Genomic DNA, 17,451 nt, shown 5'->3' on the forward strand with positions numbered 1-17,451 from the left:
CCACTTGAGCCTCAGCACCACTTCTGGCTTTTTTCTATGTATGTGGTACCGAGGAATCGAACCCGGGTCTTCATGCATGCTAGGCAAGCACTTTAACCACTAGGCCAAACTCCCGGCCCTGTTGTCTGTATTTCTTAATCGACATGTTTGGCTCTATTGTCCATATAATGCATGAAACCAATGTTTGAGTTAACATGTACTCTGTATTGTGTGTGTGTGTGTGTGTGTGTGTGTAATAGAGAGTCAATGAAATAGGGGATTGCAATTCAGTTTTTTTTTAAAAAGAAGAAAAATAGAAACAGAACAACCCTCTCAATAAAATCTTTTTAAGTACTATTTTTTCATTAAAAACCACATTAAAATGAAGTGATCCCTTCTAAAAGTAAAACGATAGATTTACAAAAAGATCTACAGATAATTTTCTTTACATGACATGTTGTTCAAAACTGTGAAGACTGAATATATTATTTTCACAATTGGTTGATTGTTTCTTTGATCTCTCACATTTTTCTTTATTCTTTTACCTCATAATAATATAAGTTTAACTCTTGGTTTTTACCTATTATTGAGGTTAGATAACTATTTCTTTCCTCTGTAACAAATGATGCTGGTTAGAATCATTTGTATATCTAAAGTTATTAAGCATAAACTCATAGTAGTTTACCATTTTATATATGTGAAGTTCATTAACTTGCCCACTTCATGGAGGTCTGCCCATTGGGAACTATACTTTGATAATACTTCCTGTTCTCTGCATTTAAAAAAAAAAAAAACAAAAAAAAAACTTCCTTTAAAAATAATTCAGGATTTAAAACTCACATCTCAATTTAAAGATGTAGTTCCAGTACGTAAATGTCTGCGCTTCCTACTGAGTGTTTATTTCTCCCCTCTCCCAACCCCCTACCTGTGGTTTTTCTATACAGAGCATCAGAGCAGAAAATAAGCCTAGAAAGGCTTGCACTTTCACTGATAGCCTCATTAAAGTAGATAACGTAGTTGTATCCCGAAGGCGTGCTTCATCGGAGGCTTCTGCTCTCCCACTTGGGTATGTATGCTGTTTATGTCATTTTCAAGGGTTTCCCCCAGATGTTACTGAGGTAGAACTTGAGCTGTAAGATGCTTAGTGACTTGCCTGTGGGGTCCCTCAAGTTATTATAGCTCTGCTCAAGATAAAAAGTGTTGTTCAGGGCCGGGAGTTTGGCCTAGTGGGTAAAGTGCTTGCCTAGCATGCATGAAGACCCGGGTTCGATTCCTTGGTACCACATACATAGAAAAAAGCTGGAAGTGGTGCTGAGGCTCAAGTGGTAGAGCTCTAGCCTTGAGAAAGTCCAAGGACAGTGCTCAGGCCCTGAGCTCAAGCCCACGACTGGTAAAAAAAAAAAAAAAAAAAAAAAGTGTTGTTCAGAAAGTCTCTACATGTGCTTCTACAGTCAAGATCTATTCTATGCTGGTTTCTGTTATAGATTCGTTTTGCTTGAAACTGTATGCCTAATATACTCTTTGTGTTGGGTTTCTTTCAGTGTAACATTTAATTGCCTCTGTGTATGTGCATTTTTATGGACATAAGTTTTTATTTATTTGGACTAAAAGCATGCCTAATTTCTGGGTCACATGATAATTATGTTTAATGTTAAAATAAGCTTTAATAGTTTTCCCAAAGAATTTGTGCCATTTTATATTCCCAAACATACTATGTGTCAGTAGATTCTTAAAACCTTAAAAAGTAACTTTTTTTGGATGCCAATCCTGGGGCTTGAACTCAAAGCCTGAACACTATCCTTGGGCTTTCTCAAGGCTAGAGCTCTACCACTTGAGCCAAGTACCACTTCCAGCCTTTTCTGTGGATGTGGTATCAAGGAATCGAATCTAGGGCCTTATGTATGTTAGGCAGGCACTGTACCACTAGACCACACTCCTGGCCCAAAAAGTAACTTTTTGTTGGTGGTGGTGGTGGTGGTTGTGAGGCTGGAACTCAGAGCCTGGGAACTGTCTGAGCTCTTTTTGCTCAAGGCTGACACTCTACCACCTGGAGCCACTTCCTCACTTCTGGTTTTCTGGTGGCAGTTAGTTGAAAATAAGAGTCTCATGGATGTTCCTGCCTGGCTGGCTTTGAACTGTGATCCTCAGCTGTCAGCCAGTAGCTAGGATTACAGCTGTGAGCCACCAGTGCTTGGCTAAAATGTAATTTTTTTTTTTTTTTTGCCAGTCCTGGGCTTGAGCTCAGGGCTTGAGCACTGTCCTTGGACTTTCTCAAGGCTAGCACTCTACCACTTGAGCCTCAGCACCACTTCCAGCTTTTTTCTATGTATGTGGTACCGAGGAATTGAACCCGGGTCTTCGTGCATGCTAGGCAAGCACTCTACCACTAGGCCAAACTCCCAGCCCTAAAATGTAAATTTTATGTGAGCCATTTCTGCAGGTCAAGAGAGAGAGGTGAGCGAAGCTGCCAGATGTAGAAAGGACTGGGCAACAGTGTGTGGTTCTGGGCCTTGTACTGGAAGAGAGACTGGAAAGGAGCTTCTAGGAGCATAATGGGCCATGTGCTTAGAAAGTCCTCTGTGTGGAACAGACTGATCAGAGGAGGACACAACAGTATGGGCACAAGTCACGGCTGTGCTTCAGTAGTGCAAGAGTAAAACAGTGTCAAAGAACATGACAAGAATAAACGAATTAGAGAAGTCTGTAGTAAACAGAACTATGGTCTTAGTGATGTGGATGAAGAGGCAAGAGAGAGAGAAGAGAGTGTCAGAGTGACTGCCAGAACAACTGTCTAACACTGCTCAGAAGTACAGATAGAGGATGAGGTGAGGGATTGCAAGCTTACATCCTGTGTTTGTAGGGCCTGACGTGTATTGGAAATACTGAGGAGAGGTCATTGTGTCCTGACTAACGATGGAGTGAGGAGGTACTTCGAGGCCCAGTGTGAACTGAGGTGTAAGTCTAGGCATTGCAGAGCGCATCAGGGATAGAACTGCCTGGAGCGGACAGTGTGCTAGCAGTTAAGAAGTCCCAGGGCGGGCCTGGGAGTTTGGCCTAGTGGTTAAAGTGCTTGCCTAGCATGCATGAAGACCCGGGTTCGATTCCTCGGTACCACATACATAGAAAAAAGCTGGAATTGGTGCTGAGGCTCAAGTGGTAGAGCTCTAGCCTTGAGAAAGTCCAAGGACAGTGCTCAGGCCCTGAGCTCAAGACCAGGACTGGCAAAAAAAAAAAAAAAAGTCCCAGGTCAAGCCTTGGGAAAAGGCTATAGAAGTGACCCTGAAAGGCTGGAAGTGTTTGAAATAGTCAACCTGTGCTCCCTTCACCATGGGCTGCTGGGAGGGAGTGAAGAGAAGTCAGCATTCTTCTGACAATGTTGAGCAGCTCACAGAGCACAGCTTGAGCAGTCTAGGAGAAAGGACTGAGATAGGACTGCTTGGCTACAGACTGGGCCTGTGGCAGGCAAGGAGCCCAGCTTTAAAGAGACAGGAGAAGGCTGTGCTCACAGTGCATCACTCCCCTAGCAACTTTGTAAGAGCTTCCTGCTACATCTCACATGGATTAGATAAAAGGATTTTTTTTATTATTATTAAATTGTGAGAGAAAACGTAACATGTAAAAATACAACTAAATAGATGCCTTTCGTTCCCAAAGCAAGCAAGTTGATTTGAGTGAGCGTGGCGTGTATGCTCCAGAAGATGTGTACGTGTTCCTGCCAACCAGAGTCGGGGAATCACGAACATTGAAAGTCAATCTGAGGAATAGTTCTTTCATTACACACTCAGTAAGTTGGAAATGTTACTGTGTGTTTTAGAAACCTAAAATCATTCTCAATACATTCAACTGTTTGACTGTTTTCCTGTTGATTAGAAATACATTCCATATATTACTTTTGTTGTAGTTGTTGGTTGTGGGGCTTGAACTCTAGGCCTGGGCACTGTCACTGAGCTCTTCAGCTCAAGGCTACCACCCTACCCCTTGAGCTACAGGGCCACTTCCAGTTTTCTAGAAGTTAATAGGAGATAAGAGTCTGAGGTCCATTTGTGCCCCGGCTGGCTTTGAACTGTGATCCTCAGATCTTATCCTCCTGAGTAGCTAGGATTACAGGCATGAGCCACTGTTCTCAGCTCATATATTACATTTAAGTTCTGGTAAAGAGCTAATTTTTTCAAATGACTTAATACTGTATTTGTAAAAAAACTTATTGGAAATTCATGGTCTTGTATTTGAAAATCAAACATTTTGTTTTTAACCTCCCCGCCCCCCGCTTTTCACTGTATATTTCTCACAGACATATTTCTGGATAGCATTTAGTTTACTTTAAACAGGAGTAAAATTCACATAAAAAATTCCTTAAGGAAATAGCTCTGTAGCTCACAGTGGTAGAGAACTAGCCTTGAGCAAAAAGGCCCTGGGATGGAGCCAAGGCCTTGAGTTCAAGCCCCCTGACTGACAAAACAAAGAACAAAGAAACTTCCATAAATGTGGTTTCATTACATGAACATTTGTTTGTTGCCCTACCTAATTTTGTTACTGTAACTAAATTTACATATTGAGTGGTGGGTTTTGTTTTTTTTTTTTTTTTTTGTCGGTTGTGGGACTTGAACTCTGGGCTGAACTCTTAAGCTTAAGGCTACTGCCCTACCCCTTGAGCCACGGGGCCACTTCCAGTTTTCTGGTGGTTAATTGGAGATAAGAGTCTTGTGGACTTTTTTTAGTGCTTGGGCTGACATTGAACCTTGATCCTTAGATCTCAGCCTCCTGAGTAGATTACAGGCGTGAGTCACCACGCCTGGCTACATAATGTGTCTTTAAAGAGAAATATTTCATAGATGTCAAAACATCGAATTTCTCTAACTTTTTGAAGTATGTTTTTCTTGAATTTCAGCTCAAGTTTGTGAGTCCCAGAGAGCCTTTCCACATCAAACATTCCAAATACTCTTTGCGGTGAGTTTATCCTGAAACTCCATGTTCTCTTCAGGGGGAGAGCTTGGCTTTTGGAAGTTAGAGGGCAGGGTGCTCCCTGTGTTGCCATCCCCACCAACAGCAAAGAGCATGAGGTGTTTTGTGTGAAGAGTGGAAATTGCCAGCAGGGAGCATTTCCTGACACAGTCAAGTAACAGTGTGGCAACTCCTTCAGGTTTGGACATAGATTCTTCCTGCCTATAATCTTCCTCACTGCATCAGTAACTTAATTATCTCATGGTTAGCATCTAGAATAAGTCATGTTTCAAATGCTTTTCCCACTGGTATACTGCAATCTAGGAATTTAAATTGAGACCAAATCCATCCGACTAATCAGGAAAACTTTTATTGTGGAATTTTTCATTTTTTATTCTTTTTAAGTACCCTGAATTATTCTTGAGTCAAGGACTCATTCGTTTTCTTTCCTGAACAAATCTATTATTTTTATTTATTTATTTATTATTTTTGTTGGTCGTGGGGCTTTAACTCTGGGCCTGGGCACTGTCCTTGAGCAATTCAGCTCAAGGCTAACGCTCTAACACTTGAGCCATAGTGCCACTTTCTATTATTTATTTTTTTATTGAACCACTTCAGATCTTAGCCAGAGAAAGACCATAAGACACCTTTCCAGAGTGCCAACAACACTAGACAACAGTTGGGAAGATGTCTGCTGGTTCTGGAACTGAGCATGTTTTTTGTTTGCTTGCTTGCTTGCTTGCTTGTAATCTGTGGGAAGGAGAGCATTCTCTGTATTGAATCTTCACTGGCTATAGATAAGGACAGGATAAAGAGAGCTTTAAGACACACCTGTCAATACAAAGCAAGTAATTGTTATTTTCTGGGTTGATTGGGGTAACAGTCCAGAAAGTTTATGTATGAACAGATTTCCCAGTGGTCCTTGGTGATGCAATTTAGCCCAGGTCTCAGTGTATATCCAGGAATGTGAAAATCTTTTGGTGCTTTGTTCCATAAGCTGTTTACTGATTAACTTCTATTTCCCCCTTATTTTCTTGCCCTACTGGCTAATTCTTTTTTGTCTGTGTGATGCACATTTCAGTTGAAATCTCAAACAGTGTTACTGTCATGTCATTTAGAATTGAGCAATAGAGTTCTGTCGGATTTAATGCTGAAGAATAATTTTAACTTCATCTTTGAATGAAAACAATTATTTATATGATCTCACATTTTAGCATTAGAGAACTAGCCAAGAAAAATGTTCTGTAAGAAAAACTTGGACTGGACCACTCTGTCAACATTCCAGCATGGTCCTTTACTAAGTTACTGAGACCAGTGTTTCAATTTAAAAAGCTTTCTCAGGGGCTGGGAGTTTGGCCTAGTGGTAGAGTGCTTGCGTTGCATACATGAAGACCTGGGTTCAGTTCCTCAGTACCACATACATAGAAAAAAGCCAGAAGTGGTGCTGTGGCTCAAGTGGTAGAGCTCTAGCCTTGAGAAAGCCCAAGGACAGTGCTCAGGCTCTAAGCCCAAGCCCAGGACTGGCAAAAAAACAAAGCAAAACAAAACAAAAGCAAAACATGTTTTTAACAAAACATGTGTTTAACAAAAAATGTTAAAGACATTTTTCTCCACTTCTACCCTTTCATTCTTTTCTCTCATCTACTACCCCTTTCTCCTACTTTGTACTTTTTTTTTTTTGCCAGTCCTGGGCTTGAGCTCAGGGCCTGAGCACTGTCCTTGGACTTTCTCAAGGCTAGAGCTCTGCCACTTGAGCCTCAGCACCACTTCCGGCTTTTTTCTAGTATGTGTGTGGTACGGAGGAATCGAACCCAGGTCTTCATGCATGCTAGGCAAGCACTTTGACCACTAGGCCAAACTCCCGGCCCCCTCCTACTTTGTACTTTTAAACATGTTTATATACTTGTGAGCTAAACCCTCCCTTCCATTCACAAGGGACTGACCTAAAGGCACAGCTATAGATTTCAGTTCTGCAGAATCAACAATGAATGTATAATGTATGTTGAAGATTATCATAGTTTCAAATCCCTCTGAGGATTTGTTTTCTCTTTAGCAAAAATAGAGATGCTAATGTTTCTGGGAGCCTTGAATTATATAAAGGAGTATATACAAGATGTGGGTAGACATAGGAAGACCAGCAAATGTTAGCATCTTCTTCCTTACCAAGTCTGTCCTTCAGATGACCTTTTCTAGAAGGGATTCATCAATACTAACTGCAGAAATTTTGATGAAATACCACATTTTCATATCAGTACTCTTTCTCTTTTAATCTTCTCTACACCTCCATAGAAGAGGCCTAGGGTTAAAATAAACAACCAAATCCAAGTTCTCTTAGCTTCTGTGCTTCGAGTTCTAGTCTCACAGTAAGTCTGTGGGTCTCTAGAGGTATTGCTTTAATTGACTTGCTCTAGTGTGTAGGGTAGTAGTTAGATGATACCAGAAAACATGGTAGCATAACTACAAAGGCACTTAGTTTGTTCTCAGAGTCCATTTAAGTTCCTAATTGTGATAAATATTTTTAGTAATTGGTTAATAGATACTGAATAAAGTATCTTCTTTTGTCATCTTCTTCCCTCCTCTTCCATTGTACAAAGGAGTTACCACTCCATAAGTCAGGTTATGAGTAGAATATGTCATCAAGTATCCTAATTACTGTTATTATCTAATTCAGATGTTGTCATGCCTATCTTAATCATTCTCAGACTGGATCCTGACCCTAATCTGAACCAGAAATTTTAAGACTGTTTCTTTGCTTAGCTGCACTGGGTTGTAAGCAAGAACCTTGCCCGTGGTAGGCAAGCACTGTGCATGCAGTAGAATCATGAAATACTTCTGTATGCACCTGTCACAAATTCAAAGGACTTGAGATTTTTTTTTTAAACTCTGAGGAGCTCTTGCCTTAAAAATAACCCTTAAAAAGGTTCCTAATATAATCCATTAAAAATTCTTTTGAGGGGCCAGGAGTTTGGCCTAGTGGTTGAGTCCTTGCCTAGCATGCACGAAGACCCCTGATTGATTCCTCGGTACCACATACATAGAAAAAAAAAAAGGCAGAAGTGGTGCTGAGGCTCTAGTGGTAGAGCTCTAGCCTTGAGAAAGTCCAAGGACAGTGTCAGGCCCTGAGCTCAAGCCCAGGACTGCCCTCCCCTCCCCCCAAAAAATGTTTTGAAAAGCTAGGCACTGGTGGCTCACACCTGTAATGCTTGTTACTCAAGAGGCTGAGATCTGAGGATCATTGTTTGAAGAGAGCCCAGGCAGGAAAGTCAGTGCCTTTTATCCCCAATTAACCATCAAATAAGCTTTAAGTAGTGCTGTATCTCAGGTGGTATAGCACTAGCCTTGAGCTAAAAAGTTTAAGAATAGGCCCTGAGTTTAAGTACCATGACTGGCACCAAAAGAAAAAAATCTTTTGAAGAGCCTACTATCAACGTAAAACAAAAACAGTCCTTACATGTACCTCGTCTAGTCTGGTAAGGAACCAATATTAAAAATAGTTGGTTATATTGCTTGTTAAATTGTTCAGCTTTGTGTCACTGTTTTTGATTTTATAGCTAGACAATGAGGTAATGATAATTTTACAGCTTTCACATTTTCACCCCTGCAGGGGTGGGGGTGGGAGGTTGGAGGGGGGAGAGACATAGGTATAAGCCAGAACATCAACTAAGCTGATGATTAAAACATCAGATTACTTTCCTATTAATCTTTTTTTTTTATCATGACCATTTTTAATCAAACTTCCTGGTGGTTTTGCTATTTTTCACATAGGTTGTGACAGTACTGTTTACATGCATGATGAGAAATTCATGTGCTATCATCTTGCTTTCCAAGTACAGCTAGGGATAGTGGCATAAACTACCAGTACTTGAGAGATGGGGGCACAACATTGCCTCTCTCTGTCTCACAATTTAAAGGAAAATAAAAATATTCAACATGACCCATTTAATATAATAGTATCCATTGTTACAAGCTCAAGGCCACTCTGGACTTTATGTAGTCACAAGTTCAAAAGACTACTGAGATCCTGTCTCTAAAACAATTATAAGGGAAAAAAAGTATTCATTGTGACTCACTATATAAACGTATCTATTTTTGTTGAGGTGAACTGTTGAATTGTCATCCCAGAAAGATTTAAGATGGAAGAAACATGAGAAAACGTTTTTAAATTAAGCAAACCTTGGGCAGTATTTCATCAGAAGATAAATCTGCTATAATGTGTGTGTGTGTGTGTGTGTGTGTGTGTGTGTGTGTGTGTGTGTGTGTGTGTGTGTGTGTGTGTATGTGTGTGTATGTATGCATATGCATATGCATGCCGATTGGAGGGCTTGAACTCAAAGCTTGGGCACTGTCCTTCAGCTTCTTTTGCCTAGGGCTAATACCACAGCTCCACTTTGGCCTTTTGGTGGCTAATTGAAGATAAGAGTCTCGTGGACTTCTGTGTATGCTGTATGTGAACCAGAACCCTCAGATCTCAGCTTCCCGAGCAGCTAGGATTTTAGGCACAAGTTACTATCATTTGCTAAATCTTTTAAAACTTTTATACTCCAAAGATAACTTAATTGAATTAGGTCATTCTGATCTCCATGAGTTTCCAGAAAGTATCGATTGGCACAACTCTTATGTAACTATAGAATAAATACATAATTTATAGTTCTAGCATTGGTTTTGCAGTGGCAACTCATTATAAATTTGATAAAATTTGATAAAAGCCAGGTGCCAGTTGCTAGAACCCTAGCTTCTCAGGAGACCCAGGTTTGAGAATTGTGCTTCAAAGTCATCATAGACAGATAAGGCTGAAACTCTTAAGGCTCTTAACTCCAAATAACAAACAAAAAACAAAAATAGAGTGGCTTGAGTGATAAAAGTATCACCATGAACAAAAAAGCCAGTAAGAAAGAATGAAAAAGAAAATCAGTATGTAAAACACTAAGTCAATTCTAGTCCATTTTCTCATGCCACATTCACTGGCTTAAAATCAGGTGATGTGAAGGGCAGAGACTGGCTTATTCAGAGCCATGGAGAATCTGTAGGAGAAGCCAGCTGCTGCACTAACTTTGCTGGAAAGTGTTCAAAAGAATGAAGTAGTAGGTGCTTATTCTCACTATTGAACTGAGTGCTTTTGTGTTTGTCTCAACTATTAGACACTTTGACTTTGGACAGAGGAGCTCGTAAACTATAATTACTGATTGAAACAGTTCACTTGCCTTGGCAAGTAGAACAAAATCTCAGTTCTCAGAAACCTAAGAAAGTAATTCCTAGCCGCTTACGAATCCCCTTTCTGTTCTTTATATTGTGGTCTGCTCACTGACACTGTTAAGTATACTTCCAGCATAATATGTGACTGTGGACATCCATAGGTTACATGAGGTAATAATTACTTTGCACAGTGTACTTCTGCCAAGGTTATTAGAGGCTTGCTGTGGCTGCACTTTTAAGTTCCAGCACTAACACATGAAAGGCGTTTCCCAGAAGTCACAGGAGCTTTGCCTTGGGTAGAGTTAGGGAAGCACAAATATGTATGCTGAGGATATGTAACTCCCTTAACATGACAATTATAAAGTAATAGGATAAAGTTTTTGCGGGTGGGGGGGCTAATTGTTTATATCTTTTCTGTATATTTAAAAAATTTGTTTGGGTTTACTTTAAACAACAAAACAACCTTTGTCATTCTCCACTGGACTATTTCATACCGAGGTGAGGTAGCCCCTTCGTGCCCTGTGTCCTTGCTCCAGAGGAGCTGCACAGTCTTGGCAGACTTCTGAGGTGGGAGGTCATGCTGTGTGGTTTCAGAAGGAAAGTTCTAATGGAGGCTGCAGCTCAACAGCCACTTAACTATTGAGATCTGTCAACCTGTCCTGACACTGTGTAACCAAATAATTTGTGCTGTTTTCCATTTCTGATAAGGGTGATGCCTTGATGTTCATACTGTGTGCTAGCTTTTTTTTTTTTTTTTTTAAATAAAAAGGGGCTCCTTTTAAATTTGGAGAGTTGATTGAATTTCTAGGCTTGATATTACAGTGTATTCAAAATAGAATGCAAACTTGAAACAGGTAGTTTGTCACAATACTTTTCATGTTAGTTTAGCTTTTTTGTCATTGTGATAGAATACCTGAGAAAAGAGCTCAGGGGAGGAAAGCTTCATTTTGGCTCAGAGTTATAGAAGTTTCAGCTGGCTCCATGACTGGGCCTGTGGTAAAGATGCACATGGCAACAGAAGGGCCTGGCAGACCAAAGATGCTCACCTCGTAGCAGCCAGGAAGCAAAGAAAAGAAAGAGTAGGAAACAAGATTCACCTTCAGAGGCCTGCTACTCATGGCCTATCTTCTCCAAGTAGGGCCTGCTGCTTAATATCAAACTATGAATGCATTAGTGAATTCATGGTCAGAACCCTCATATTCAATCACTTCTCAATGATTAAGTTCACCTGGGGACCAGCCTTCAGCATAGGAGCCCTGTGGGGGACATTTCATATTGAAACCATAAAAATTTCACTTTATTAGAATATATAGCAATTCTGTATTCCATATTGAAATGTATTAATAATGGTCATTTCTAATTATTAACTCTGATCATTATCCTAACCCTCAGAAAAAACGTGATAAGTTCTGTTTATTTTAGTAGCATTAATGGTGAAACTAGGAAAATGTGATGGATTTGTGTTGGAGGTGTGGCTCAGTTAGTTGGTAGAGCACTGCTAGTGAGCAAAAGTACAGGTACCAAATTTGAGTCCTGATTTCAGACCTAACACACACACACGCCGACACCCAGAAAAGGAAAGGGTGATGGAATCAAAGCACTGGTCCCTAGATTTATTTGGGGCTATTTTGTTCTTTATGGAATTAATGAGAGCCTTTTAGGTTGGCAAATTCTTAAGTACTAAAATGTTAACATAAAAGAAAATTGTAAAGAACAGTTTCATTAAAAAAGAAAAGACATGCTAGCTTTGACATGGAAAAGTATAGTATGGGGGGGGGTTCAAAGCTTTAAATAAAAACAAAGGGACTGGGAATATATCTTAGTGAGAGAATGAGTGTCTAGCTTATGCAGGCTCTGGGTTTGATTCTCTGCACTGCAAAAATGTATGGATGAATGGATAGATAGATACACGATGGCAGATAGACATGTTTGCTACATAAATAAGACTGTATTCAAATCTTCTGTGTCCATGAGTTCTGCATTACCTATAACAGTTGAAAATATTCGACAAAAAGAATTCCATCTATACTAAACAACTAGTCTTCTTTTCCCTTAAGCAAATACAGTGCAGTGTTTATGTAACATGTTAGTACTAGGTGTTGCAGTCAGTCTCGGGCTGACTTAAAGTACACGGAGGCTGTGTGTGACTTATTTGCAGATACCGTGCCATTTAATATAAGGTTCTCTAGCATCCACAGATTAGTATCCACAGGGTCCTGGAATTAAGCCCAGGATCTGGAAGAATAACCTATCTTCTGCTATAGCTGAAGATCTGAATCTATGCTAGCTAACAGATATGTTCAAAAAAGAGTATGAAATATGTTTTAAGAAAATCATTAGCCCAACTTACGGAAAGCCAATACTATATGCTGGATTTCATCAGGGAAGACATAGGGCAGTAGTGTGTGGAAGTTCTGCTGACCATGCTTTGAAGTGTGTGTCTGAAAAGAGGCTGAGGGCTTGAGTGTTTTTCCCATGAGGAAAGTCTCAGTTCTTGAAAATTCCATGTAAAAGCAATTAAGACTGAATGTTAATAGTAGAATGTGGGCTATGTATGAAGTGTATAAAGATCTTTCACCACAGCCATACATGTCTCCTTTGGAGACGCAATTTGTGGATAAAAGCAAACTTCCCACCATATTACTTTTTTTTTTCATATAGCCCATCATAGATTTTTTTAAGAATTTATTAACGTTGATTTTTACGTCATATTTTAAATGACAGGTTTAACAAATGAGTGTTCAAGAAGGGAATCTCTATTTACAATCACTGGGACTTAGTATTTAGAACTTAATCAAAACCACCATATTACTTTTAAATACGCTTAATTGCCTGTCTCTGCATAATTTGAAAATGAATATTCTAGAATTTTTTAAAGACAAACACGGTATAAAGTTTACAGATTAACAAAATTTCCTTAGCTTCTAACACATGCCTAGAATGATTTTAGTGTAGATGTGTTTAGATGCAGGTCTTGAAGATGTCGAGGATCTATGGAGCTCATGGTTTTAAAGCTATTTTAGCTAGATGTGCTGGCATATGCCTACAATCTCAACATTTGGAAGGTTGAGGCAGGAGAATTCAGAGTTCAAGGCCAGTCTAAGCTATATATATCAATACCTAGTCTATAAAAAAAAAAGACCAAAACAAAGGGACATTTGGGATAGGTGTTAATATTGTTTTGTGCTTTTTAAGGAAAGTACTGCCCCAGTCTGAAAAAATTAATCTGAGAATAAGCTCTTGAAGTGACTTAATGAAATTTTTGCTGTGACTGAATTCTGACACTAATAGTCTTAGAGTTCATAAAACAGACCACAAGGCTTTGATCTGAGAACATGAATATTCCCTCAGCACTCCCCAAATCATTCAAGCTAGTAGTTTAAGTGGGCAAATTCATAACGTAGTTCCAGGAGAGAAGGGCATTTTCTGTAATTTGAGGACTAAGCCCGTTGAAGACATCAGGAGGTCTGCATGTGTATACCTTCCCATAGAAGACTGCCCATTGGGTTCATCATTTGCCATCTCCAGAACAGCAGCTTTGTAGCTTCCTGGGTAACATGAAGCCAAGTCAAGGGAATACCTCATTCACAGGCATTCACAGCTTCCAGGCAGTCTCTCACGGTCCTCATTTATGGTGTCAATGGTATTTTTGCAAAGATAATCGGAAGACAGAACCAAATCATTAGTTCTTTCCATTGTTTCACCATTTCCCAACCAAGCATCAAATTTAAACCAAAAGGATCCGACCTATCTCCATTCTTCCCTGTCCATCCCTCCCACTTCAAATAACACAGCAGTAATAGTCAAAAACTACACACCTGCTACTCTGTAAAAATGTTGTTCACACTGTTGGTAAAAGGCTGTGGATAGTGGAGGTGCTCTTTGAAGATCAACCATATCTTTGTTCTCCCACACATCCACCTCTGCAAGTTCTGCCCTTCATAGAAGGCCCTTTGCCTTTCTCAGCAAAATGCAGGAGTGGGTTGCCTTGAAACGCTTAACTTTTTCCCCTCCATTGGGACAAATGTGCCAACTATGTCAAGCAGCTTTAAAGCACGTGGGCTTTTGCAGGGCATAGAAACTATACTAGCTCTTCAAAGAAGATCTTCCAAGCCATATTTATGATGCCAGGAGAAGTAGACACACTGAAAACTTTACAAGAAGTAATAGGAGATACACTAGGCCTCCTTGGCACAGGTCGAAACTTTCTTAATAAGGACCAAGAATCACAACAAATCAGAGAAAGGCTAGATAAGTGAGACTGCATTAAACTGCAGAGCTTTTGTATGGCAAAGGACATAGCTAGTAAATTAATCAGGAAGCCTACAGAGTGGGAGAAGATCTTTACCAACCATACAACGGACAAAGGCCTCATATCTAAAATATATCAACAGCTCAAAAAATTGAATCACTCCAAAACTAAATCTCCAAAGTAACAACCATCCCATTAAAAAATGGGCCAAAGACTTAAAGAGTCTTCTCTGAAGAAGAAACAAAAATGGCCTAGAGACACATGAAGAAATGCTCAACATCTCTGGTCATAAAAGAAATGCAAATCAATACAACTCTTAAGATTCCACCTCACTCCAGTTAGAATGGCCAGGATCAAGAAAACGAATAACAACAGATGCTGGGGGGCATGTGGCCAGGAGGGATCACTACTACAGTGTTGGTGGGAGTGCAAACTCGTTCAACCACTATGGAAAGCAGTATGGCAGTTCCTCAAAAGACTAAACATAGAGCTCCCCTATGACCCAGCAATTCCACTACTTGGCATTTACCCAATCATCCAGAAACAAGGACATACTAAATCCACTAGCACAACAATGTTCATTGCAGCACTATTTACCATAGCAGAGATATGGAACCAACCCAGATGTCCCTCCGTTGATGAGTGGATCAACAAGATGTGGTATTTGTACACAATGGAATTCTATGCTGCTGTCAGAAAGAATGACATTGCCTCATTTGTTAAGAAATGGAAAGACTTAGAAAAAATCAAGTCAGAAGTGACTCCCCAATCAAGTCAGAGGTGATAAGGAGCTGGTGCTCTAGTGTGTTAACTCTAGTTGTCTTTTTTGGTGTCATCTGAGGGGTAGGAATGCCATGTCAGCCTTACTCATAGAAGGATATGACAGCCCAGGAGCACTTAACACTGGCTTCCTTGGCAGGGGAGACTATATCAGCCTTCCATTTTATCAGGAACATGAGTTTCTCTGCTGGAGTCTGTAGCTCCAATAATCTACTCAGCTTCCAAACCCTGGACAAGCCTTGTGGCTTTTCTTTGGTTTTCTTTCCTTTATCTTCAGAGTCAGAATCTGCTTTACTCTTGCCTCTCCCTGACGTATCTGTCTTTTGTGCTGTGTTGTGTGACTGCAGAGCTCAGCAGCGAGGTTGGGGCAGTACTTGTTCTCTGTCTCCCATGTACTGCCCTCCTCTGAGAAACACTTCCACTTGAGGAAGTAGTCCACTTGACCCATTACAACTTTGGTCGAGAACTTTTTCCACCACCTCATCTTCCTCCTCTTCCAGTACCACCTCCACTTTCTTCTTGTTTTGTTTTATTTCCCATCGTGCCTGCCAGCTTCCTGGTGTAGAGAGTGACACCACTCAGAGCAGCGCCCAAGAGTTAGAGAGGAATTGGAGCTACGGTGCTACCAGCACAGCCTCACCCAGCAAGTGGCTCCCATGAGAGCAACACACTGGGTGGCCACAGTCAGTCATCGCTGAAGTGGCACACGAAGACCCAGCTGGCAGACCTCCCCTCCTTCTAACCAGCCTTTGTTGAGAACTTTTGATAGAAGTTCCATGTACATTGTAGAGCAAAATTGTACTCTTAGTAAGGATCAGAAGGGATCAAGTAGTCCTAATATTCTTTCAGAACTGCCAGACCCAGGTAGTTCGAGCACTCTCTTGCCCTTTCTTACATTAGCTTCCTACATTAGCAGGTAGAGTGTAAGCTCTGTGCACAATGAGTGTATCCTTTAGCACATATCTTTTGTTTTTATTGGATAGCCAAGGATACAGATGCCATTGTTTTGTTGTTGTTGTTGTTTGTTTGTTTGTTTGTTTTCAATTCAATCGTATTTTCATTCATCTCTGGTGGTGCTAGGTATTGATCCCAAGATCTTAACATAGTCTAGGTAAGTACTCTGCCACTAAGCTATACCAATTTTAGATTTGTTTCTTCTTTGTTTCAATTTCTTATTAAGTGACAACATCAGAGAAATTAGAATAGATATCAGAGGAGTGTGACTTAATGTTTTGACCCAGGGCTGGTGACTCGCTGACACATCACATGCTGCCATTCCTCTCTCCCCAGAGCCCGGCATTACATCCACATCCCAGTGCACTTCAGACCAGAGGCAGCAGGCAGATTTGAAGCATTGCTTGTTGTTCAGACAGATGAAGGCAAAAGTGTTGCTGTTCAACTCATTGGTGAAGCCATTGAAAAAAATTAGAATGCATTTTGTGTAAAGTAAATTACCTAAGTTATATTTGGGAATTTTGTTTTCTGCACTACAATTATGCTGTTGTATATATATTTGTGTGATAAATTTGATGTGTATAACTGTAGATTTTTGTTTATTTGTTTTGAGAAGTCAATCCTGAAAACCTAACTAAAATATCATGTATCTAGCACGCACACAGTGTTAACTTTTACAAGAAAAGAGAGGTCTATTTTTGCACTGATTATGATATTCTAAATAAACAGAATATGTTTGATTGTGTTATACTCGAAAATAAACTTAATTTTCTACTGAACTTGACTTTTTATATGATGTCATAAATTAGGATATAAGGGTTGGAGGCGTGGCTCAAGTAGTAGGACAGCCAAAAAATATATAGAGAGAGACTATCACGTTATTTTGCTAAATTTCTAAGGTTCCAAATCTATCTGTGATTTTCCCCCCTTACTCTATTCAATGGTTTCCCCAAAGCAAACCTTGTCAATTCCTTCTTAGTTGATTGTTCAGAGATAAGTCTTCATATTCTATGCAATTAAAGTGGAGCTTACAAGTGCCACTTACAAAACTAGACAGGATAGCTACTTCTACATCTAGTGTGTGGGGCCTTTGCAAGCAGCTGTTGTAGGACATGGAGTGAGGGACGGGAGGGCTGTCCTCCAGAGAGGTGTATGAGGTAGGGAAGACAGCCTGGCTGCCCAGCAGAATGTGGGAGCAACTGGTGCATTGCCTGGGAGTTGGAGCCCAACCAACAGTCTTCAGAGAAGCAGCACCAGCCCAGGTCTTGGGCTCTGTTATTGTGAGTATTGATGGTGGGATACAAAGACCTCAGGCTTGCAGAAAGCTGCCTGGACAACTTAGACCCAATACA

At 40.2% G+C, this 17,451-nt stretch overlaps 1 protein-coding gene across 1 annotated transcript in view; it reads left to right on the forward strand.

The window, feature by feature from the left end:
* Cep192 (centrosomal protein 192) overlaps nt 1-16,847 on the forward strand; it is a 103,338-nt gene extending 86,491 nt beyond the window's left edge. Inside the window, exons 43-46 of the mRNA XM_090353454.1 lie at nt 924-1,045; nt 3,634-3,763; nt 4,868-4,926; nt 16,436-16,847. Coding sequence (XP_090209580.1) covers nt 924-1,045; nt 3,634-3,763; nt 4,868-4,926; nt 16,436-16,574 — 450 coding nt within the window. The 3' untranslated portion in view covers nt 16,575-16,847. The remainder of the gene's footprint in view (nt 1-923; nt 1,046-3,633; nt 3,764-4,867; nt 4,927-16,435) is intronic.
* The last annotated feature ends 604 nt before the right edge of the window (nt 16,848-17,451 follow it).

This window comes from Megascapheus bottae, chromosome 19, assembly GCF_031878675.1.
Source record: "Megascapheus bottae isolate mThoBot1 chromosome 19, mThoBot2.hap1, whole genome shotgun sequence".
Lineage (NCBI taxonomy): Eukaryota > Metazoa > Chordata > Mammalia > Rodentia > Geomyidae > Megascapheus > Megascapheus bottae.